At 38.7% G+C, this 24,120-nt stretch overlaps 1 protein-coding gene across 1 annotated transcript in view; it reads right to left on the reverse strand.

Moving 5' to 3' along the window:
* The window catches only part of ltn1 (listerin E3 ubiquitin protein ligase 1), a 134,832-nt gene that overhangs the window by 42,674 nt on the left and 68,038 nt on the right, over nucleotides 1-24,120 (reverse strand). The window contains exons 14-19 of the mRNA XM_072584941.1: nucleotides 23,541-23,694; nucleotides 19,067-19,217; nucleotides 17,290-17,491; nucleotides 8,823-8,979; nucleotides 4,410-4,517; nucleotides 1,852-1,994 (exon numbers count right to left, since the gene is read on the reverse strand). Coding sequence (XP_072441042.1) covers nucleotides 1,852-1,994; nucleotides 4,410-4,517; nucleotides 8,823-8,979; nucleotides 17,290-17,491; nucleotides 19,067-19,217; nucleotides 23,541-23,694 — 915 coding nt within the window. The remainder of the gene's footprint in view (nucleotides 1-1,851; nucleotides 1,995-4,409; nucleotides 4,518-8,822; nucleotides 8,980-17,289; nucleotides 17,492-19,066; nucleotides 19,218-23,540; nucleotides 23,695-24,120) is intronic.

Genomic DNA, 24,120 nt, shown 5'->3' on the forward strand with positions numbered 1-24,120 from the left:
GCTGAATGGTTGGTTTGTGATTCAGAGTGACACCAACAGTGCTGGTTCAATTCCCGTACCAGAATTCTCTGGATTTTAAATGCTTTAAAAGGATGGTTTTGGGCTATGGATGAGAGTTTAATTTGCTGCATCCATGGAAAGCACGGCAATGATCAAGACTACAATAATCTTGCTCATGGCAAAATGAGTAAGAGGAAAACCTATGACGGATATGGAGGATGCTCTTCACTGTGTCGAGGGGACTTTTGGAGTGGGTTTAAAAAAAAATAGAAGAATGGAATGAAGCTCTAAAATCATTGAACTCAACATTGTGTCGCAGAGGCTGCAGTCTCCCCACAGGGAATAGGAGATGCTGCTCTTTGAGCTTGCGCTGAGGCTTGCTGGAATACGGTAGCGGGCTTGCCTCAGAAATGTTATCATGGGAACATGACTGTGTGTTAAAGTGGAAGGCCACCGGAAGGTCTGGGTCATTTTAATGGACAGAAATAAGAGACTCAGAGAGCTACAGCTATGAAAAAGCAACTAGTATTTGAAGGAAGGAACCAGAGTCTTCAGGAGGGTCAAGAAGTTATGAAACAGGGGTTTCTGAAGACATAGCAGCTATCTGCAGACGAGTAAATGGAAGCATCAGAGATGTTTTGGTATAACTAGGGATACCATCACTGACATCCGCCAACTCCAATATGAAGATCTGCAGATGCGTGACTTATGAAGTAGTACTAGGCCCATGGTTCTGAAGATCACAGCAGATTGAACCTTCTAGTCAGCGGTTTCTTTCAAATCTCAAATGGGGACATGAGCTCCCAATTGGCGATCCACAAGTACATTTCTAAGTTCACCAATGGCTCTACAGGAAAGTAATTCAGTTTGTTCAGTTCACCACATATCCAAAGCGCCAGTCAGTGCCCAAACTGTTGGATTTGCAGCAAATACTGGGTTCCTTAGATATAAAGGACCATTAAATACACATATGTGGCTCTCAGTGCTTTGTGACATCATCTAGCCACATTCTGGGACAGGAAGGAGTTTCACATGCTCAATTTCCAGCTTGTTGGTGTCAGACACAACCACCTCTACAGGTGTAGGCCTACTACCTAGGAGTTTGCTGCAATGCTTAAATTCAGCATCACTCCCAGGTTCCTTGAATGTTTGCTGCAGCCATCCAGTACATTACCTCCCTCAAGAAAATCATCTCTCTTCTTGGCTTGTCAGTGATAAGAGATACTCCTAGAAGACAAGGATAATGATATACCAAAAATCACAACAACATTGCCCATGCATCCACTATGGCCAATAGTGAAAGGTGATACGCTACCAGGTTCCCTTTGGGAAATGAAGCCCGCAAGGTCCCTACAGAGTTTGCAGAATGTCCTGCACATCTGCCCATAAAACCTATTTTATTTCACCCGTGCATGCAATGGTACTAAGCCGAGAATATAATTGCAGAAGAAAACCTGACCAGCTCTCTGCAACAATGCCTCTCACTTATAGGCACTCATTTAGTCTAAAAAAAATGCAACCCAACATCTTATGAATGTAATTAAACAAATGTTCACAAATTAATTTTCAACAATGTAGATTGAGGGATAACATTTGCCAGAATACCAGTCCTTTACTTTTCTGTGAATAATACCAATGGATCTTTTACATTGTCCACTTGGTTTAATGCGTCATCAGAAAAATGACTACGGCAGTCTCTCAGGACTATACTGAAGTGTCAACCAAAATTATGTACTCAATAGTTTGGAATGCAGCTTGAAATCACAAATTCAGAGTGAGTAAGAGTAAGGCTTTTTTTAAAAAAAGACAATAAATATTTTATGATATTAAAATTAAAAACAAAACACTGACCGTTAAGGTTGGTAATATCTGTGCCCTTGCTTGTAGAAAGTTTTGCAGCACACTGTGTTACAAGAAGATTTTTATCTTCCTGGAGAAGAGATGGAGCAATGCACTGAATTGTGTGCAGACATGCCTCAGTCAAAGGGAAAAATCTGGAAACAGAAATGCAAATTAGTGACGAGGGACTATAGCATACATTGTACGAAAACATAGAGGTTTCTCAAGTAAGTAAGTAAAAGTGCAAATCCAGATGAGAGATTAAGACTTGGATTCAAATCCCAGACAAGGTCATATTTCACTCTGTGCCTGTACCTCCATCACCACCTCCATCACCATTATAACTCTGACCCAGTTTCCTAGGATGGAATTCATCTTTTTTAAATAGTGGGTTCCTGACCAGGAAAGAGTTCCTAAACTTTCCAGCCACGTTATCCTTAACAGCCAGCCCTTGAAAGGTGCAGATGCAACCCAAATGTGGAACAATTACATTCTCTAAAGTGGGTGAAAAATGGAGGCAGAAAAGGGCAATAGAAGGAACTTGGGAACACAGACTCCTTATTAACAGCTTCCCAGGGTTGGTAGCTATCAATTTCCCCCAGTAGCTCCAGGAAGTGACAATACTTGTAGGACCTATTTTCTTAATCAACCTTTTCAGAGATGTTATTACATACCTCTGGAGAAGGTGTGCTTTGAACCCAGGCCTCACAGTCCATGGGTAGGGACATTACCATTGCCCCACGAGGACCATAAGCAGAAAACTCACTGTGTCTGGGCCTGAAGAGTTACATTGTCATTTTGGCACACAAGGAGACCCCCCACCCCCACCCATCAAGTCTACTCCACTCTCGGTGGAGCAATCCAGTTTGTACCAATCCCAAAGAATATCCCCATCACCTCGCATGTTCACTTCCCTCAAATGCTCACCTAATTTTCTTTATCAAATAACTTGAACATCTCCACTTCTGTCATCCTTGTAAGCTACAAGTTCCAGATCATTACTGGCTGAGTAAAAAAATTCTTTCACCTCGCACCTTTGAATATTTTCACAAAACCATCAATCCATGACCCCTTGCACCTATGCCATCAGCTAAAGGGAACTGCTTTTCTTTGTCTACTTTATTTAATCCTGTCATAACCTTATATCCAACCTTTCCTCAATCTCCTCTACCTCAATGAGAATACCACCAGCTTCTTCCAAATAACTTGAAGAATTGAAAAGTGACATATTATTGAAGTGGAGAGGGATTACAGAACTCTGAGGGACAGAGAGATCTCAGCGTCCTGGTACAGGAATCACAAAAGTTACCATATAGGTAAAGCAAGTGATTCAGAAGGCAAATGGAATATTGTTGTTTGTTGCAAGGGGAATGGAATGTAAAAGTAGGGATGTTATACTATAGCTGTACAACGCTATTTAGAGTAATGTGTACCATTTAGGTCTCGTTAATTAAGGAAAAATATAAATGAATTTAAAGCAGTTTATTCAACTGATTCCTGGAAGGAAGGGATTGTATTATTAACTTTAAAGGGATAAGAGATGATTCTTCTAGAAATATACAAGATCTTGAGGGACTTAACAGCGATGGTGAATGGATATTTCTCCTTGTGCGAGACTAGAACTAGGGGACACTAAGGGGTACTCCATTTAAAACAGGAATGAGGGAAGACCTTTTTTAACAGAAGGCTATGTTTCTATGAAACTTTCATCCTCAAGGAGTGGTGGAGGCAGTCATTGAATATTTTTAAGGCAGAGGTAGATAGATTCTGAACTAACAGGTGAGTCAAAGGGTATACTAGATAGCAGAAAGTGAAGTTGAGGCCACACAATCACATCAGTCATGATCTTATCAAATGGTGGAGCAGGCAAGCGGGATTGGATGACCTATTCCTGTTCCTAATCCATATCTTTGCATGTAATCTTGCAGTTTAAGACCCTCATCCCTGGATTTACCCTGCTTCCTTCCATTCCATACCCACTCAAGGGCCCACCAAATTGGCTCAAAAGAAAACAGATCACTAGAACAAAGTGGTACAATGATAATAAATGCTGTATGAGCAATACTTTTATTAAAGGTAAGGGAAAACATATGATAAATAAAGCTTTGAGTGTGTCTTTATTAAAAAATGAAAGCACTTTTAAATATTATTTTTTAATCTACAATAACTTACCCAGAAATAGAAAATACCGAATTCAAGAGTAACAAAGTGACAAGTGCAATCAATTCTTAATTGACCGAAGATGTTATAATGATTACATTCAATAGCCTGAAGGGGACAGATTCTTTAAAAGTCAATATCTGAGATTATACAGCATAATGCTAAAGTTCTTAAGAATTGTACACCCTCCAATTCACCACAAGCAGCCCTTGGAAAAGTGATGGGATGAAATATATAGCTTTAAATTGATAAAATTTCTTCTAGACTAATAACATAATATAGTACAAAACAGCTCCAGTCCACACATTACAGGGTGATACTTCTAACATTAAGAATGAAAAGAGGGACACATGATAGGTGACTTCAAATAATAACTGAATTTAAGCTTCTTGACATAATCAAGTCCTTACCTGTCCACTGTAATGTACAACTGTTTTAGTTCGCAACCACCAATAACCTTGGTTTGGGTGATAAATTGAGATGCAGTTAAAGCCCAGAGCAATCCACTCTGTAATGATCTATTTGAAAGAAATTTAAAATAATTAATTCAATTCCTTATCGATTTTTGTTAGGTCAGGATATCAAGGGGTTTGGAGAAAAGGCAGAAAAGTTAACTAAATGGTGTAAGAGGCTCAAGGGCATCTCTTCCTCTGTTCTTTTAACATATTTCAAATTCTTATGAGAATTACCTTCCTATAAAGTCCAGCTTTAATTTCTGTTGATCAAATATATTTGAGGGATAAAGTGTGCCCCTGTCATAAGTAAGTCAGTTATCTGTAAATTAGGTTCACTAGAATTTTATGCTGATTCAACAGATTGCACTCAGTATCATCTTAAATGCAATTACGTTGGTATGTAAAATCAATGCTTGTTTGATAATTCGACTGGGACTGAATGTTATATTTTCTCCTTTGTGCTGAAGCTCAATTTTTGAAAATCTCATCAATTTTAACACATTCAAATTTTTTTTTTATTTGTAATAAACGCATTCAATAGTAGCTTTCAAAAAGAAACAAGATAAATCCCTGATGGAGAAACTAATTGCAGGGATATGGGAAATGAATGGGGGGGGTGAGACTAACAATGTAGTAGCAGACCATGATTCTTCTTAATATGTTGTTTATGTAAAAGTAGGAAGTCCCATAATTCTATATTTTATCTGTATCCTGTTCAGTAACCAAAGTAGAGTTGACACTATCACTAAAGTTTATTCTGAATACATTTTAAGTTTACAATGCAGCTCACTATTCTGATTAATCTATTATGAAAGGAAAATTGGAAAATGAGGACAGGAAAAAAAGATGTTTTGCACTGAGCAGAATCTTTGCAGATCTATCAGACATTGAAATTTTGGATATGTAATTTAGTACTATACTAGATTTAGTTCAGCAGTATCTGAAAGAAAATGCTCAGGAACCTAGGTACATGGTGATCAGGATCCAAGATATGCAACATGTACCACTTATTGGACGACAGCATTGCAAAACAGTCATTTATCACAGATTCATTTATTCATTTTGCCCATGCTATATTTATTCAAAAAATAATGACACAAAATTTACATGGTTATTTTGATCTTCCAGTCACTCAACTGACTGAGAAACACAAAAGCAGCAAGATCATGGGATCAGCATCACTTCCAAATCCTCCAGAAAGTCACACTTCATCTCAATTTGGTAATTCAATTGGAGCACCTTTACAAGCAACAGATCGAAATTCTCCAACTTCCTCAGCAGCACTATTGCTGTTTTATGTCACTACTGTGATAGCAGCAGTTCAATGAGAAGATCCACCATCATCATTTCAGGGAATTGAAGGATGGGTAAAAATACAAGACCAAGACACACAAAAAACTCCACAAGAAGCATTAATTGCATAAATAGGTGAACGGGTTAAAACTGCACTGAATTTGGTGCCACCCAAACTGAAGAACACTGATTGTGTCCAAGTTGTAGCTACAGGTTCATAATATTGGTAGATGGGTGCACTTCAACAGTAGCACTAATATCAAATGAGACGCAAATGTTGTTTGGTGGTCTGATTTAGTACCACTCCATCATAAAGGTTGAATCGGATTGTATGATATGCAAATTAGTCATTGTAAGTCACAGGAGGAGGTGCAATGATGCATGACCTTGCTCTAATAGATGGAGCCACATTAAAACATTTATAGAGGCATAGAGATGTACAACACGGAAACAGAACCTTCAGTCCAACTTGTCTATGCCGACCAGATATCCCAACCCAATCTAGTCCCACCTGCCAGCATCTGGCCCATATCCCTCCAAACCCTTCCTATTCATATACCCATCCAGATGCCTTTTGGACTAGCCTTCACCACTTCCTTTGGCAGCTCATTCCATACACGTACCACCCTCTGTGTGAAAATGTTGCCCCTTAGGTCTCACCCTAAACCTATGTCCTCTAGTTCTGGACTCCCTCACTCCAGGGAAAAGACTTTGCCTATTTACCCTATCCATGTCCTTCATAATTTTGTAAACCTCTATAAGGTCACCCCTCAACCTCCAACGTTCCAGGGAAAACAGCCTAACCTACTCAACCTCTCCCTATAGCTCAAATCCTCCATCCCTGGCAACATCCTGTAAATCTTTTCTGAACCCTGTCAAGTTTCACAACATCTTTCCAATACAAAGGAGACCAGAAGTGCACGCAACATTCCAACAGTGGCTTAACTAATGTGCTATACAGTCTCAATGTGACCTCCCAACTCCTGTACTCAATACTCTGAGCAATAAAAGGAAAACATACCAAACACCTTCATCACTATCCTATCTACCTGCAACTCCACTTTCAAGGAGCTATGAACTTGCACTCCAAAGTCTCTTTCTTCAGTAACACTGCTGAGGACCTTAAAGTTAGATGTATAAGTCCTGCTAAGACTTGCTTTCCCAAAATGCAGTATCTCACATTTATCTAAAATAAATTTATCTAAATATGGACATTTTCAAGATGTCACCATCTTCCATGTCCTTTTCCACAGTAAATACTGATGCAAAATACTCGTTTAGTATCTTCCCCATCTTCTGCGGCTCCACACAAAGGCTGCCTTGCTGATCTTTGAGGGGGCCTATTCTCCCCTTAATTACCCTTTTGTCCTAAATGTATTTGTAAACATCCTTTGGATTCTCCTTAACTCTATTTGCCAAAGCCATCTCAAGTCCCCTTTTTGCCCTCATTTCCCTCTTAAGTATACTCCTACCGTCTTTATGCTCTTCTAAGGATTCACTCAATCTATCTTGTCTATAGCTGACATAGGCTTCCTTCTTTATCTTAATCAATACCTCAATTTCTTTAGTCATTCAGCATTCCCTTTCACCCTAACAGGAACATACTTTCTCTGGATTCTCATTATCTCATTTCTGCAGGCTTCCCATTTTCTAGCCATCCCTTTACCTGCGAACAACTGTGCTCAATCAGCTTTTGAAAGTTCTTGCCTAACACCGTTAAAATTGGCCTTCCTCCAATTTAGAGTTTCAACTTTTAGTTCTGGTCTATCCTTTTCCATCACTGTTTTAAATCTAATAGAATTATGGTCGCTGGTGCCAAAGTGCTCCCCCATTGACACCTCAGTCAACTGCCCTGCCGTATTTCCCAAGAGTAGATCAGGTTTCGCACCTTCTCTAGTCGGTACATCCACATACTGAATCAGAACAATTTCTTGTACACACTTAACACTATGGCAGTCCCAGTCTATGTTTGGAAAATTAAAATCCCCTACCATAACCACTTTATTATTTCTACAGATAATTGAGATCTCCTTCCAAATGTGTTTCTCAATTTCCCTGTGACTATTAGGAGTCTATAATAAAATCCCAATGAGGTGTTCATCCCTTTCTTATTTCTCAGTTCCACCCAAATAACTTCCTTGGATGTACTCCCAGGAATATCCTCCCTCAGTACAGCTGTAATGCTATCCTTTCTCAAAAAATGCCACTCCTCCTCCTCTGTTGACTCCCTTTCTGTCCTCCCTATAGCATTTGTATCCTGGAACATTAAGCTACCAGTCCTGTCCCTTCCTAAGCCATGTTTCTGTAATTGCTACGATATCCCAGTCCCATTTCTTAAATAAAGGGATGTTTTCCTTACCTCAGCAAACTCTGTAAACATTCTTTATCACACAAAAGTCCAAAATATTTTACATCGTTGAAATTCCCAAACAGTAACATACACATACCTTCTAATCAATCCCCTGCAATACATGCACCTTTTATTATGCCCCTAAAGTAAGTATTCTAACCCTGTCCTTCTGGGAGTTTTCAAAAGAATCTAGACCATTGCACCTTTTGTCAAAAACACAATTTCACTCTCTGCTGACTCGTACTTTACCACAGCGATTACTTTCTGTCCAATGTTTCACTTCTTCATCCCCACAATCTCACTTATTTATTCCTCTATATTAGAATTAGCTCCCCTTAGGGTTCAAAGCAAATTACCAGAACATAAAAGAATGAAACAGAATGTTTGCAAATTAAAACCTAAAACTGCAAGTGTTGAAATAATCCTTTACTATTGTGCAACAGCAATATTGAATTTTGTGGTTAATAAAATCAAAATATGATAATGACCAGCTAGAAAGGCTGGACAGAAAGTAACTGCATTTCTTAAAAAGGTCCTGTGGATTTTTCTCAGAATGGCTTATGTATTTAACTTTGGCTAGCAAAGAGCATTTTCTAGCAGTGAATAAATACACCCTTTAGTGTATAAAATTGTGACATCAATATTATATTCCATATTACAAGAGAATTTTTAAAAATCACTAGTTTACTACAATATATGCTCAGTCACAGAATTGGTGTGATTACCTGCTAAAGAGAGTTTCAGACAATGCACTGCATGCTTTCATCAGTCTCTCATGTGTAATTTCAAATTGAAGTAGCATTTCACGATACTTTTCAATAGTAGGACAAAAGTCTTTCATTTCTTCACACCACTGCAAAGAATACAGCATTTCTGCAGCAACTAGTAAAAACAAGAAACAAAATGCACAAGTATCCATAATATTTCTATAGACTAAATAAAACACTCAAATGCTTTTTTTAAACTTTATTGCAAAATTGGGCTACATTAGAAGAATGCTTAAACATTTTTAAAACAGCAAACCAAATCATATTGGCTTTGCCAATCTCAATACACAAGTTAAGCAATCAGTTTTGTACGCTCGGACTTAAAATATATATTAAAATCTCAAAAGGAGATTTATACCATAACTACCTAACATGATTTGGGGGTGCCAGTGTTGGACTGGGCTGTACAAAATTAAAAATCACACATCACCAGGTTATAGTCGAACAAGTTTATTTGGAAGGATTAGCTTTCAGAGCACTGCTCCTTCATCAAGTGGTTGTGGAGTATAAGATCGTATGATGCAGAATTTACAGCAAAGGTTTACAGTGTGATGTAACTGAAATTATACATTGAAAAAGTCCTGGATTGTTTGTTAAGTCTCTCATCTTTTAGAATGGACATGTTGGTTTCAGTTCTTTTATACGTAAATTCCAGAACTTTATTTTAAAGTTGTATTCTCAAGTGAACTTGTAACAATAGGTGCTATGTCGGCCCAGGTAATGCACTGAAGGTGTGAAGTGCGCTGTGTGAGGCTGTCTGTGCCCCCATGGTCAGACTGATTCTAATCTAAAAGAGGGATTTACAGAATCTTACATGGATTCAAGCAGTTTTTGAGCAAAATAAAATGTAACTCTGCAAATACAAATTCAACCTACAAATTTATATGTGTATGTGTGCATGTGTGTGTATGTGAGAGAGTGTAAAGGAGTATAAGTCTATGAGAGTGTGGCAGTGTGTGTTTGAGCATATGAGAAGGTCTGCGTGAGAATATAGGTCTGTAGTAGAGAGTGTGCACGTCTGTGTGTGCACGTGTGTGTGTATATAGTGCAGCAGGATCACCTATCGTGTGACATGAACCCAAGATCCCAGTTGAGGACATCCCTGTGGGTACTGAACTTGGCTATCAGCCTCTGCTCAGCCACTTTGTGTTGTTGCCTGTCCTGAAGTTCGCCTTGGAGGATGGACACCTGAAGGTCCAAGGTTGAATGTCCCAAACTACTGAAGTTTTCTCCGACTGGGAGGGAACACTGCTCTCCGTTCATTGTTGTGCAGTGTCCATTCATACCATGCCTCAGGTACACTGGCAAGACCAAGCAGAGGCCTAGCAACAGATCACACACACAAGTTGGTTGGGTGAATGTATACTTGCAGAATTATATTTTATTTTGCTCAAAAACTGCACGAATCCATGTAAGACTTTCTAAATCCCTCTTTTAGATTAGAATCAGTCTGAACATTGAGGCATAGACAGCCTCACACAGGGCACCTCCTGTTAAAGTTCACTTGAGAATGTAATTTTAAAAAAGTTTTGCAATTTACATATGAAAGAACTGAAACCAACATGTCCATTCTAAAAGATGAGAGACTTAAACAACCTTTTTCAATATATTATTTCAGTTATATCACACTGTAAACTTTTGCTATAAACTTTGTGTCTTGTGATCTTATACTCCACAACCACCTGATGAAGGTGCAGCGCTCCAAAAGCTAGTGCTTCCAAATAAACCTGTTGGACTGAAATCTGGTGTTTTGCGCTTTTAACTTTGTGCCTAACAAGAGTACATCCAATAATTCTCCAAGTTACATTTACACCATATAATATTTAATATCGTGAATAGAAACTAATATCAACAAATTCTTCCTCACCCCATCTAAAAGGGCTCTATTGGTCATCAATATCGAGAATGATGAAAGGAAGGACTGATGATTGCATCTTTGACAAGGACACAAGATTATGAAGGTTTCATGAAGAGATTTGCATCAGTACTTTGAAAACAGAGCCAGTTAAAACCAAGTAACTTGGATAGTGTGTAACAGATGTTGGACACAATTGCACAGGGAAGGTCATTGGTTGAAGCCTGCAAAATTGCACTATTAATCCTTAAAATCAATTATGCCAACCACGGAGAAATCAACAGAACAGATTCAACATCTAAGGCATTACACACAAGAGACATTAGGATTTTGCTATAACAACCTTAGAAATTATTTATTTTTGAGCCTCAGCTACAAAAACATCATTATTAAATTTAATGTATGTACATTAGATTAAAATGAAGACAATTCAACTTAAATGATTCTCTTACTAATTGCAACAAAATTAGCCTTATTGAAAGACAGAAAACAATGAACCAAGTATTATAACAGAGGGGTTATGCAATGCAATGATGTAATGCACCATTAAAAAAGTCACAGCTGAGAAGGCAGCCTTGGAATAAAAGCAGAAAATGCTGGAGAAACTCAGCAGGCCTGGCAGCATCTCTGGAAGGAAAGAGAGCTTGTAACCTGAAAAAGTCATACCGAACTCAAACTCTCTATCTCCACAGATGCTGTCAGGTGCACTGAATTCCTCCAGCACTTTTTTCTTATTTTTGACCTTCAGCAGTACTTTGCTTTTTTTTTTGAAAGTAATCAGTGAAACTGCTAATTAACACTTTTATCCCTTTCATCATTATTACATATTCTTGTTCAGATAAGACAGATGTAATCACACTTTAGACCAGGGAGTCCCGAGATGTTGCCCACCAGGATCCCATTTCAACTCTTGAAAACTGGTATCAGCATGTGTGCGCGTACGCACGCGCATATGCATATTTTGGGGGTGGGTGGTGTGTGTGAGGCAGAGAGAGGGGTGGTGGTGAAATTAGAAACATGGAAATTGTATTACTTTTTCAAATAATGTGAAGACTAACAGACACTGAAAAAGCCGTCTTCGTAAGAAGATTAAATTACAACTGCCAGGATGCGGACAAGAAAGATTTCTTAGCAGCATTAGAAACAACACTTTAAAGACAACTAACTCACAGAAGAAATCCAACAATCCATCAGACAAGTAGTCACATCAACATTAAACAGAAAAAAGGAAGGAAACACACTCAACACACAAAAAAGGAAAGCACTGGAAAGACTTAAAATAGACAAAAACATTGTTATCCTACCAGCATACAAAGGACACTTGATAGGCATTCTAAATCGAAGAGGCTACATTGAAAAAGCAAACTCACTACTTACAGATACCAACACTTACCAACAAGTGAAGATAGACCCGAACCCATAACTAGAGAACTGAATCACAGCCCTACTCAAAAAACTTCAGAAATTTGGACAAATAAATAAGACCGACTTCCAAAAAATGAAACCAAATGGATCCAACACACACGCTTCTACGGATTACCCAAAATTCACAAACCAGCAGCCCCCCTCAGACCCATAGTCTCACTACCTGAAACACCAACTACAAATTGGCCAAGGAGCTACACCAAAGACTAAAACACTTAGTAGAAGACTCACACCACTCTATCCACTCCACCCAAGAATTCCTGAAGACCAAAGACACTAAGATAGAAGAGGATGAAATAATGGTCTCCTTTGATGTAACAGCCCTGTTTACCTCAATCAACATTAACCTGGCCAAGGAAACACTAGCTACACTATAAGACGTCCCAAAGACACAGACACCAAACACCATTAACTTCATCAACAAGGAGATGATGATCAAGCTAGTGGACCTATGCCTTACCACCCACTTCACCGTTAACAACAAAACATACAGACAAACCAATGGAACACCCATGGGATCTCCACTATTAGGGTTCTTACTAGAGGCAGTAATGCAGAGACTTGAGCAAACAGCTCTGCCAACCATCCAACCCAAACTCTGGGTCCGCTACGTGGATGACACCTTGATGAAACAAGTTAGAGGAAACCTTCAAGGCCATCAAAAATACCCTTACTGGCATAAAAACTCACTAAAAAGAGGAGGAAAACAACAACAAACTGCCATTCCTGGATGTCACAGTAGAGCGAACAGCCAATGGGAACTTCAAACCAGCATCTACAGAAAAACAACACATACAGATCAAATATTGAACTACAGAAGCAATCATCCCAACACCCACAAACGAAGCTGCATCAGAACATTATTTCAACGTGCCAACACACACTGTAGCACAAAGGAACTATGCAGAGCAGAGGAAAATGACCTATACAGTGTGTTCAAAAAGATTGGGTACCCAATAAACACAGTCCGCTGATTTCTCAGCGATAAACCCAAACAAGCAGTCAAAACATATCCAGAAACTCTAGCCACTCTCCCCTACATAAAAGACATCTTGGAAATGACTGCCGGACTACTCAGACCCCTGGGCATCATGGTAGCCCACAAACCCACCAACACACTAAAACAGCAGCTAATGAACTTGAAAGACCCTGTACAGACAATGAGCAAAACTAACGTCATTTACAAAATGACGATTCCTGAAGAAGGGCTCATGCCCGAAACGTTGATTCTCCTGGTCCTTGGATGCTGCCTGACCTGCTGCGCTTTTCCAGCAACACATTTTCAGCTCATTTACAAAATATCCTGCAAGGACTGTAACAAACAATACATTGGACAAACAGGCAGAAAACTAGCCACCAGGACACATGAACATCAACTAACCACAAAAAGACATGACTCTCTCTTACTAGTATCTTCACATACGGATGAGGAAGGACACCACATCCATCCGAGGACAAGTCAAACAAAGACATGCACGAGAATTCCTCGAAGCATGGCATTCCTACCAGAACTCTATCAACAAACACATCGAGTTACACCCCACTTACCACCCCCTGAGAAAAGGAACAGGAAGTGACTTCACCACAGGAAATAACATCACCAACCCAAAGAAACCCAAACATATAAATAGGAAGCAGGAAGTTTCAGCATTGCTTCGCATGAGGTCCACTGAAGATGTTACCTAGTAAGGTAATGAAAGGTTCATTTCCAGACCTATCAGCTCAGCGAGCAAACCTACATCCAAAACCTCAACCTGAGCTACAAATCTTCTCAAAACTCGCTAATGTAAAGACTACAATTTTTATTGCTGCTGGAGCCAGGCCTTGAGGTTGTGTCATTTAGACTACAGCCAGAGTTTGACAAAAGTGGAAGGATTTGAAACTGCCATGCTGTTGTTCACTCTGTCAGAGCTCAACAGCACCTGCCTCAGAACTCTGACCTCAAATTCTGTGACCCCCATTTGGGCTGCTGCCCTCATTTCAGAAGCCCTGCTTTAGACTCAAATGCTCAAACGTCATCAAATGTATTTCTATCAGTTTACCATGGAGCTAATGGACTAATAGATTGTTGCATTGTTATTTGGAACATGACTACTGTGCAGGAGTGCACCCAGGATACATGCATATTTACATAACTAATAGTTCTTAACAATATGAAGCAAATAACTGAATAAACAACAAAGAACATGGCTGATTAGTTTACAATGTACATTCGCTATGCAAAATACTATTCATAGTAAATCAGGACATTATGTTAAAGATAATCTTAAAACATTAGAAAAGTCTTTCAAAAAATGTCAATTAACTTAACTAGAGTCATAGAGATGTACAGCATGGAAACAGATAGTTTGGTCCAACCTGTCCATGCTGACCAGATATCCCAATCTAGTCCCACCTGCCAGCACCGGCCCATATCCCTCCAAACCGTTCCTATTCATATAGCCATCCAAATGCCTTTGAAATGTTGCAATTGTACCAGCCTCCACCACTTCATCTGGCAGCTCATTCCATACACGTACCACCCCGTGTGTGAAAAAGTTGCCCGTTAGGTCTCTTTTATATCTTTCCCCTCTCACTCTAAACCTATGCCCTCTAGTTCTGGACTCCCTGACCCCAGGGAAAAGACTTTGCCTATCTAACTTCGTAATCAACAACTAAGAGCTTTGGATTGGTGAGTCTTTTTGCTGATATACCATCAGCTATAATTACCAAGAGTTGGATGATGAGCTTGCAAATAGATTTCATATCCTATAAAGTGGTTATGTTACTGTGTCAACTGTCCTGTAAAATAGTTATTTGATTAACATTAGCCATCATTGCAATGGTAACTTTAGCTATCTTGTAAGAAGCAACAGACAAAAATCTTTTAAAAAAAAATCAAAGGATATAGAGGTTTATAAAATCATAAGGGCATGGATAGGGTGAATAGCCAATTTCTTTTTCCCTTGGTAAGGGAATCCAAAACCAGAAGGCATAGATTTATGGTGAGAGAGGAAGCATTTAAAAGAGGCCTGAGGGGCAACTTTTCCACACAGAGGATGGTACATTATGGAACGAGCTGCCAAAGGAGTTGATGGAGGTAGGGATAATTACAACATTTAAAAGGCACCTGTATGGGTACTTGAATACGAAGGCTTTAGGGATATGAGCCATATGCTGGCAAATGGGACCAGAGTAATTTAGGATATCTGGTCGCCACTGATCAGTTGGACTGAAGGGTCTGTTTCCATGCTGTATAACTCTACGACTATAACTTGGATGCTGGAAGTCAAAAACAAAAACAAAAATTGCTGGAAAAGAAAATCAGCAGGTCTGGCAGTAGTGGACAGCAATTTATTGCAAAAATAGACCTTATATAGAAGAAAAGCTTTTTTCATGTTCACAGATATTAAAGCAGTCCTGTACAGTCTTTGCATATCAAGAAAACAAACATTGGAATTTGACATTCCTCACAGTTGCAAAAACTAAAGGCATTTCTTACTCACGCAGGACAGTATTTACATACATGGAGGCAATCAGGGGGCCGATAAATAAACAAACCCTTGTTAAACTTCAGTAGAAAGATCTTAGACAGTGGTGTTTCTCCACAGCACCTTGGCAACAGCTACTCTAAGCTTTAATGCATCCCTCAGCATATAGTCCTGGACCTTGGAACATGCCAGTTTGCAAACACTCAGTCAAGGTCAATTCTTTATACTTGAAGACCAATAAGCTTTGGGCAGACCAAACAGCATATTTCATTTCAGGTCCAGTGACTCTTCTTCATAGCTGAGACTAGCTAGGAAAAGTTTGGTATTTGTGCTAAAGAGGGGGTTGCGGGGGAGGGGGAGGGGTGGAGGTGGGTGGGGAGGAGTAAGTCATAGGTGGAAATGGAGCCCAAAGAGAGAGAAAAACACAGTTGGGCAGTCAACCTGGGAGAATGAATAGGTACTAATGGGGACTACTGATAGCTGATAATGGATTATTTTTGGTGGCAGCCCATGACATGACAAGGCCTGGTGTAGGGTTGGGGTAAGGACCTAGGAGGTGCTCAAGTCCTAAAACTGCTGAACTTAAAATTGAGTCCAGAACATTGCAGGGTTTCCATCTTTAGGAGATATACCAACCTTACCCTAGCTACAATCAGTTCTGGAGGAGGGTCACCAGCATGTCCACACATGCTGACAATTTTGCTGAGTTTCCCCCACAAATTCTGTTTTTGTTAAAGAAAAATCTTAACTAAACTCTCAATGAGCCAAAACAAAAAGTTGGATTTCCTCAACAAAGGTTTATTCAGCAAATATGTGAAATCTTAAGAGTTTGCAAATTAGTACCAAGACTACCAACCAAATTAGTGGTTCTAAGCTGTGTTCAGAGTTCGGCAAGAAGTCTCATAATCACTGAGATATGGAGGCACAAAAACTTTTTAAAATCCTTGCTTCTGCAATTGAAACTCCATGCATATCAGATGAGATCAAGCAGTGTTTAGTTATGATTATGGAATGCTCTGCTCGCATTTAAAGCCACAGTTTATGCATGAATAATAATCATGTGATCAATATACCAGAGGGTGATCATATTTATGAAACTCCAGCCAAGAACTGACATATTATAAATTTGATCAGAGCAGAAAAATTAGTTTCCAGCTGTGACAAACTAGCAGAGTGCATAAGGCCAAGGGGAGGATGATAAACATGATGAGGTTGTTTTGATTCAAAGTTATTTTGATCTCACTGTATTCTTGATTGAATTTTGACAATTCTAGTTTTTCATGCCAGCTGTTTAAAGTTGTTATTTGAGGTCTCATCAGTAGGGGATGGTTTGAATTGAAAATAGGTTTGTAAATGAGTAAATGTTTCAGCTATTAACTGAAAATTTAAATTTCTCTTTTTAAAACAAGTCTTTACAGGTCCCGTTCTTCTTACAAAGTGAATGGTGACTGCAAATGGTTCCCACAACATCCAGTTTTGCAGTTTTAAAGCTTAACCCTCAGAAATATCACTCTACACGCTATTTTTGGTAATTCTGTTATAAGTTTTTTTTAGTTGCTCACTCATAAACTACTGTCAAGACATCAGAGTGTTTAACTATTAAATATTTATAACTGGGTTAATTATCTAAGATCTTAACAACATTACCAATGAGCTTACTTCCAAACAAACTTACTTTCTGATGTAGACAGGACTGAATGAATTTCTTCCTGTTCACTGAATACATTGGCTTCTAATATATGTAACAGCACGAAGTTTAATAAAGCTGTGATACACAAATGATTTGGTATCTTGTCAGAAGAGTAAATATCAGCACCAACACACAGGGCATCTTTGTTCAGACTCAACCGCTCCATCAGCAATACTTTACTCAGCCACTGAATAAACAACACATTAAATTTTGAAAGTTATTTATCATTACATTATTGGAATGCATCAAGAAATACATATTAAACTTCCAAAATCATGCTTGGTCACCAAGCAACTTTTAAATATTGATGACAGTCGCTAAAGCTACACATTCCACAAATGAAATAACATATCATATCTAGTCATTGCTTTGCATGCACCCTACTTTGTGTAAGCACACCATTCGCTTCGGTCACATCTGCTACAGAGATGTCACATTCCACAAGGATGCTTATGACACCTCTTCCTTTCTCCTCAACCAAGGATAATCCCTCCATCCATATTGGCCAACATGCCCGTCAGCTATTTCCAATCTCTTCCTTCCTCTTAAGGATCATAGTGAAGTACATCATGGAAACAGATCCTTCGGTCCAACTCATCCACGGTGACCAGATATCCTAAATTAATCCAGTCCCGTTTACCATCATCCACCACTTCCTCTGGTAGCTGATTTCATACACACACTACCCAGAGAGTGAAAATGGTGCCCCTTCGATCCCTTTTAAATCTTTCCCCTCTCACCTTAAACTTATGCTCTCTAGTTTTGGACTCCACTACCCTTGGAAAAAGATCTTGGCTATTCACCCTATCTATGCGCCTCATGATTTTATAAACTTCTATAAGTTTACCTCTCAGCCTCCGATATTCTAGGGAAAATAGCCCCAGTCTATTCAGACTCTCCCTATAGCTCAAACCCTCCAATCTGGCAACATCCTTGTAAATATTAAGGTTTTCTGAATCCTTCCAAGTTTCACAATATCCTTCCTACAGCAGGGAGACCAGAATTCAGCGCAGTAATCCAAAGTGGCCTAACGTCCTGTACAGTTGCAACAGGACCTCACACCTCCTATTCTCAATGCTCTGGCCAATAAAGGCAAACATACCAAACACCTTCTTAACTATCCTGTCTACCTGCAACATTACTTTCAAGGAACTATGAATCTGCACTCTAAGGTCTCTTTGCACAGCAACGTTCCCCAGAACCTTACCATTCAGTCTGTAAGTCCTACCCTGGTTTGTCTTTCCAAAATGCAGCATCTCATATTTTTCTAAATGAAACTGCATCTGCCACTTCTCGGCCCACTGGCCCATCTGATCAAGATCGCGTTGTACTTTGAGGTACCTTCTTGGCTATCCACTACTCCACCCATTTTGGTGTCATATGCAAACTTACTAACCATACCTATGTTCTCATCCAAATCATTAATATAAATGACAAAAAGCACTGGACCCAGCATGCATCCTTGTAGTACACCACTGGTTCTAGTCCCATCCTTTCTGCTCCCTCACAGCATAACAGATTTCAGTTGCTCTTACACCCTATCCTCTAGCCTCCATGTTCAAAGGATCCTCCGCCATTTCCACCACCATGACAGCCTGACCTATGCTACATGTTCTGCAGCAATTCAAGAATGCTGTTCACCATCTTCTCAAGGGCACGAATGAATGGGCGATAAACAGTGATCTTGCAAGTGATGCTTACCCCTTGAAATAATTAAATAAACAGCGCGTGTTTACATATTGCGCAAGACATCAAATTTTACCTGTGGAGTTAGTTTCTGCCTCAGATTTTCCCATTCTGAATTATTTGGAACAATGCATTCAATCAATGTTATGAGATGACCACGAGGTAAAGGCTGAGCTGCTTTCAGCTTATCCAGCAAAGTAGAAGTGCAGGTAAGAAGCACTTGGAGGCTTTAGAGGAGAAAGAAAAATGAAATTATTGTATATCAATTGCAAACAATTCAAGAAATCATCAATTTTGCACAAAATTATTTTAGCTTATAACCAGAAAGAACACCATGATTAGCAATGGCTTAAATTCAGGTAATTTTCTAGCTTCCTAGTCTGACAGTTTTGATGAAATAACTTCATTCATTTATGGAGACATCTAATGGCAATAACTTGAGCTCAAAAGGTATTTCAAATGACTGAAATTGCAAGACTCATTGAACTAATGGAAAATTGGTTAGCTTGTTCAAAATTGAGCTGTTACTTGGAAAAACATGATGACAAACAAGGAAGCAACATCTAAATACACAGCAGTGGTCAATAGTAAACATTATTTGAGCAAATATGAATGAGTCAACAGCAGATGTCTTCAGTCAAAAAACCCTTGGATTTTAATGTATCCTTTTCCCATTTCAGTCCATAATTAAAATAATGAAAAACAAAAATATATGGTCTTTATACAACTAATGTGAGGTGGTGCATTTTGGAAAGGCAAATCATGGTAGAACATATACACTCAATGGTAAGGTTCTGGGGAATGTTGCTTGACAATGAAACCTTGGTGTAAAAGTTCATAGTTCCTTGAAAGTGGAGTCTCAGGTAGATAGGATAGTGAAGAAGGCATTTGATATGCTTGCTTTTATTGGTTAGTGCACTGAGTATAGGCATTGGGAGGTCATATTGCAGCTGTACAGGATATTGGTTAAGCCGCTATTGGAATACTGTGTGCAATTCTGGTCCCCCTGCTATAGGAAAGATGTTGCGAAATTTGAAAGGGTTCAGATAAAGATTTATAAGGATGTTGCCAGGATTGGAGTGTTGAGCTATAAGGAGGGGCTGAATAGACTGGGGCTATTTTCTCGGAGCACTGGAGGCTGATGGGTGACCTTATAGAGGTTATTAAATCATGAGGGACATGGAAAGGGTAAATAGGCAAGGTCATTTCCCTGCGTTGGGGGTGTTCAAAACTAGAGGGCATAGGTTTAAGGTGAGAGGGAAATGCTTTAAAAGGGATCTAAGTGACAACTTTTTCACAGAGGGTGGTGCATGTGTGGAATGAGCTGCCAGAAGAAGTGGAGGATGCAGATACATTTACAACATTTAAAAGGCATCTGGATGGGTACACAAATAGGAAGGCTTTACAGGGATATGGGCAAAATTTTGGCAAATGGGACTAGAACAGTTTCGGATATCTGATCTGCATGGACGAGTTGGAGCAAAGGGTCTGTTTCCATACTGTATAATTCTGACTCTCTGACTCTAAGATGCTGGTCTGACAAGGTGCACCCAGGAGTGTAAGAGTTCAGAGAACACATCAGACCAAGGTAGGCTTGACTGTAAGGAATTCACTACTCTCTGTAATTAAACTCACAAGTGTTCCGGAATGTGTTCCTTCTATCAAACTCTCAACACAAAAGTAGGGGAGGGGATGGTGTTAATCTCATCTTCAATGTTGTTCTCCATTAGAGGTAAAGGATTTGTTCAATGAGTACATGGGAATTTGGCTGATGGCAATGTCAAAGTCAGAAAATCTTATATGACAACACTAAATCATTATCAGACAGCATTGTCCTCCTGCCTCGTCATTTTGGACAGGAAAAGATCAATTAGAATGACAGAGACTACTTCATCTATGAGCTCCATGTAACGAATTCAAAACAAAATATGCCACAAGGTGCCCTACCAATATCCAAGATCAATGCAGATATTAGTTAGATCTGATCACCGCCTGAAGTAATTTTCTGATCAGCACTTTTAAGAGATACAGCTATGGCACAGCACTGGCCACGCTATAGATTACTCTCTGTATCCTCACACAAGTGCACCAGTCTTGAAGTACTTTCATTCAAAACAGAAATGTCATCCTTATGTCCATGACAACACAATAGGAAACCCAGATTAAAATAACAGTTCCTCAGCTCACCTGAACATGCATACTCTAGTATTCCCATAGAGAGTACAGAAATGAAGTGGAACATACTTTTTCAAGACTACAAATATAGTTCAGTATTCTCAATATACAGGAAGCAAGAACAGAAAGATGCTGTCTGACTCAAGGCTAGTACCACTGCAGCGAAGCTGGTCATCGAAGCCAAGTGATCTACAATCATTAACTACAAATGAGATTTGAGTAAAACATTTTGTGCACTAAGAATCACCTGAAGTAAAGTCCAAAAGAGTGCTGGATAGTGTGTCAACAATTACTGTTTACAACTGTTATAATATCCAAATGTCCTTTGACACAAGTTATTCAGACTTGAGATGATAAGTAGAAAGGTGATATTTGTACCAAAAGAGTGTCAAGCAATGAAAACCTCCAAGAGAGAATCAATCTATTGTTGACATTCAATGGAATTATCAATTCTGAATCCACAAGAAACATTCTAGGTTAGCCATAAAGCAGAAACTGAACCGCATCAGCCAGATAAATACATTAGCTAAAAGAACTGGTGCAAGGCTTTATCACTGTAACCACAACTTGAGTCTCAAAGTCTGTCCACCATTTACAAGACAGAAATCAGGAGTACGATGATATACTCTCCACTTGTTTAGGTGAGTGCAGCTCCAACAAAACCCAATAGGTTCAACCAACAACTGCATACCCAAAGTCCTGCTGTATGGCAAACTAGCCACTGGGTCATAACCTCCTGGATGTCCATACTATTGCCATAAGGATACCAAAAACTGAGATAATACAAAAACATGAATGGAAGTAGACACCGATGACTGGAAGTCAGTCTTGATGGACAAAGAAAGATGCAACTAAAATCAAAAATCTCAGCTAAACTAAGAGATCTAAGAGAAAACAGACGGCAAGAATCAAGCACCTTCTCAGTCGACAATTTTCACCTGCAGCAAATAAAGCAGAGAATGGAACAGCACAGTAGGGCTCCTGAGCCTCACAGAGATGCTTTATATAGATTTGACCACTGGGACATAAACTATTGTCCAGTGGCAGTCTTCTGTCTCTGAAAAGCGTTAGTATAACATCTTAAAATAAATTACTTAAAAAACAAAAGCAAATTTCAATATTATTGTGTTCTTAAAATTTGAGTTAAACCACCTAATTAATTGCATTGAAGACTCTTACAATGAATAATCTCCTGATGACAGAATAGAGAATTGTAATTTCAAAATCGTTTGGGTCACGTCACCAGGCTATTTTGAGAATTATTAAATCATTTGTACGAAATGAAAAGTTTGGAAATAGTATAGTAAATTGATGGCAGAAAGTGAGCACTGCAGATGCTGGAGATCAGGGTCAAAGAGAGAGTGGTGCTGGAAAAGCACAACCAGTCAGCCAGCATCCAAACAGCAGGAGTATCGAGATTTCAGGCATGAGCTCTTCCTGATGAAGGGTTTATGCCTGAAACGTCGATTCTCCTGCTCCTCAGATGCTACCTGACTGGCTGTGCTTTTCCAGCACCACATTCTTCGATAGTAAGTTGATGGTTGGTATTTGTTTCCTCTTCAGAGTGCCGCTATGCTTTCAAAATTTATTTTAAAACGTAAAATTAAAGAAACATGTTTCCTTTCATCTCGTTTAGTTTTGTTTTGACCACTTCATTTGGCTATAAGTTCTTCATAGGAGAGTTAGGCAAGCTGATTCAATTCTAAAAGTATAGTTTATGTTTTGACCTTTGAAGAGCTTACTTCTGCAAACAAGTCCCTTCCCTTCTCTAATGTTAGCATCTTTGCTACATTAATGAAGTCCATTCCATTCACCTAACTTCTCATCTTAAGTATAATTTAAACTATCACCGGGTACTGGATTTTAAAACTAACTCTTGCTATAAAGGTAATTGACTAATATCCATATCACTGGATCACTTAATATTTCAGTCATATAAATAAATGTAATTTAAATATCTATCCTAGATGCTAGTTTGTTCAAAATCCTTTGAATATTTATCAACACATTTTCTTGCCAATATTTTTTCGAACAAAAGATTTGTATGCAGTAAGAAATCACTTAGCTGTGGGCAACATTCTTATCATCACACCACAGCTGGACTTTTCCTACATTATTCTAATGACTGCAAGTTCAAGAAGATTAATTATAATTGCAAGGAATACATAATGCAAAAATGCCACATCTCAAATTTACTACATGTCATAATATAACAGCATGCAACATGTGTATTAAGACCAAGCAAGGATGTAATATAAGTAAGAAGTTGCTTTGCACAACAGGCAAATATCAACTGGTCAAGCTTCTCACAGGAACATATATTTATCTGTGTAGAAAACATCAGAAAAAGAATATGCTTATTTGTGAAATAATACCTCTTCACATCCAACGTTGATGCTTGGACTTGAGTTTTCAACCATGTTGCAGAGCTATGAAAGAAACCACATTTTCTAAAATTCCCATCTTGTTGTTTGATTAGCGATGTTAATCCTAGCAACCAGGTTTGTTGCAGTTTTTGCAGATCAGCATCTAAAATAAGAAGAAAAAAAACTCAATAATTCAATAACTTCATGTAAAATATATTTTAACATACTTCAACATCCTGAAGCCCTGAATATTTTAGTTGTGGTTTGGAATGTTTCCTTTGAAATTGTGGCTTTTATGAATGGTGCAAAGGCAACTCTTGAATGCATTCATCACAACTTCTTGTTCTGTGTTTAAAATAACCTGGATATGGTAAAAAAACAATATAAAATGCCACAAAGCTGGCATCTTAGAATAATGATGCATTCAGTGTTAAGTCAACGATAAATATAAAATTTATATCATAGAGTATACTTTCTATAGAAATGGAAAATAAAATTATCCTAACAACAATTGCTCATTAATTTTGCATATATATATAAAATGCAATTCACAAAGATTTTAACAATTTCTTCAGGGTTTTGTGTTCTA

The sequence above is a fragment of the Chiloscyllium punctatum genome, chromosome 15, assembly GCF_047496795.1.
Source record: "Chiloscyllium punctatum isolate Juve2018m chromosome 15, sChiPun1.3, whole genome shotgun sequence".
Taxonomy (NCBI): domain Eukaryota; kingdom Metazoa; phylum Chordata; class Chondrichthyes; order Orectolobiformes; family Hemiscylliidae; genus Chiloscyllium; species Chiloscyllium punctatum.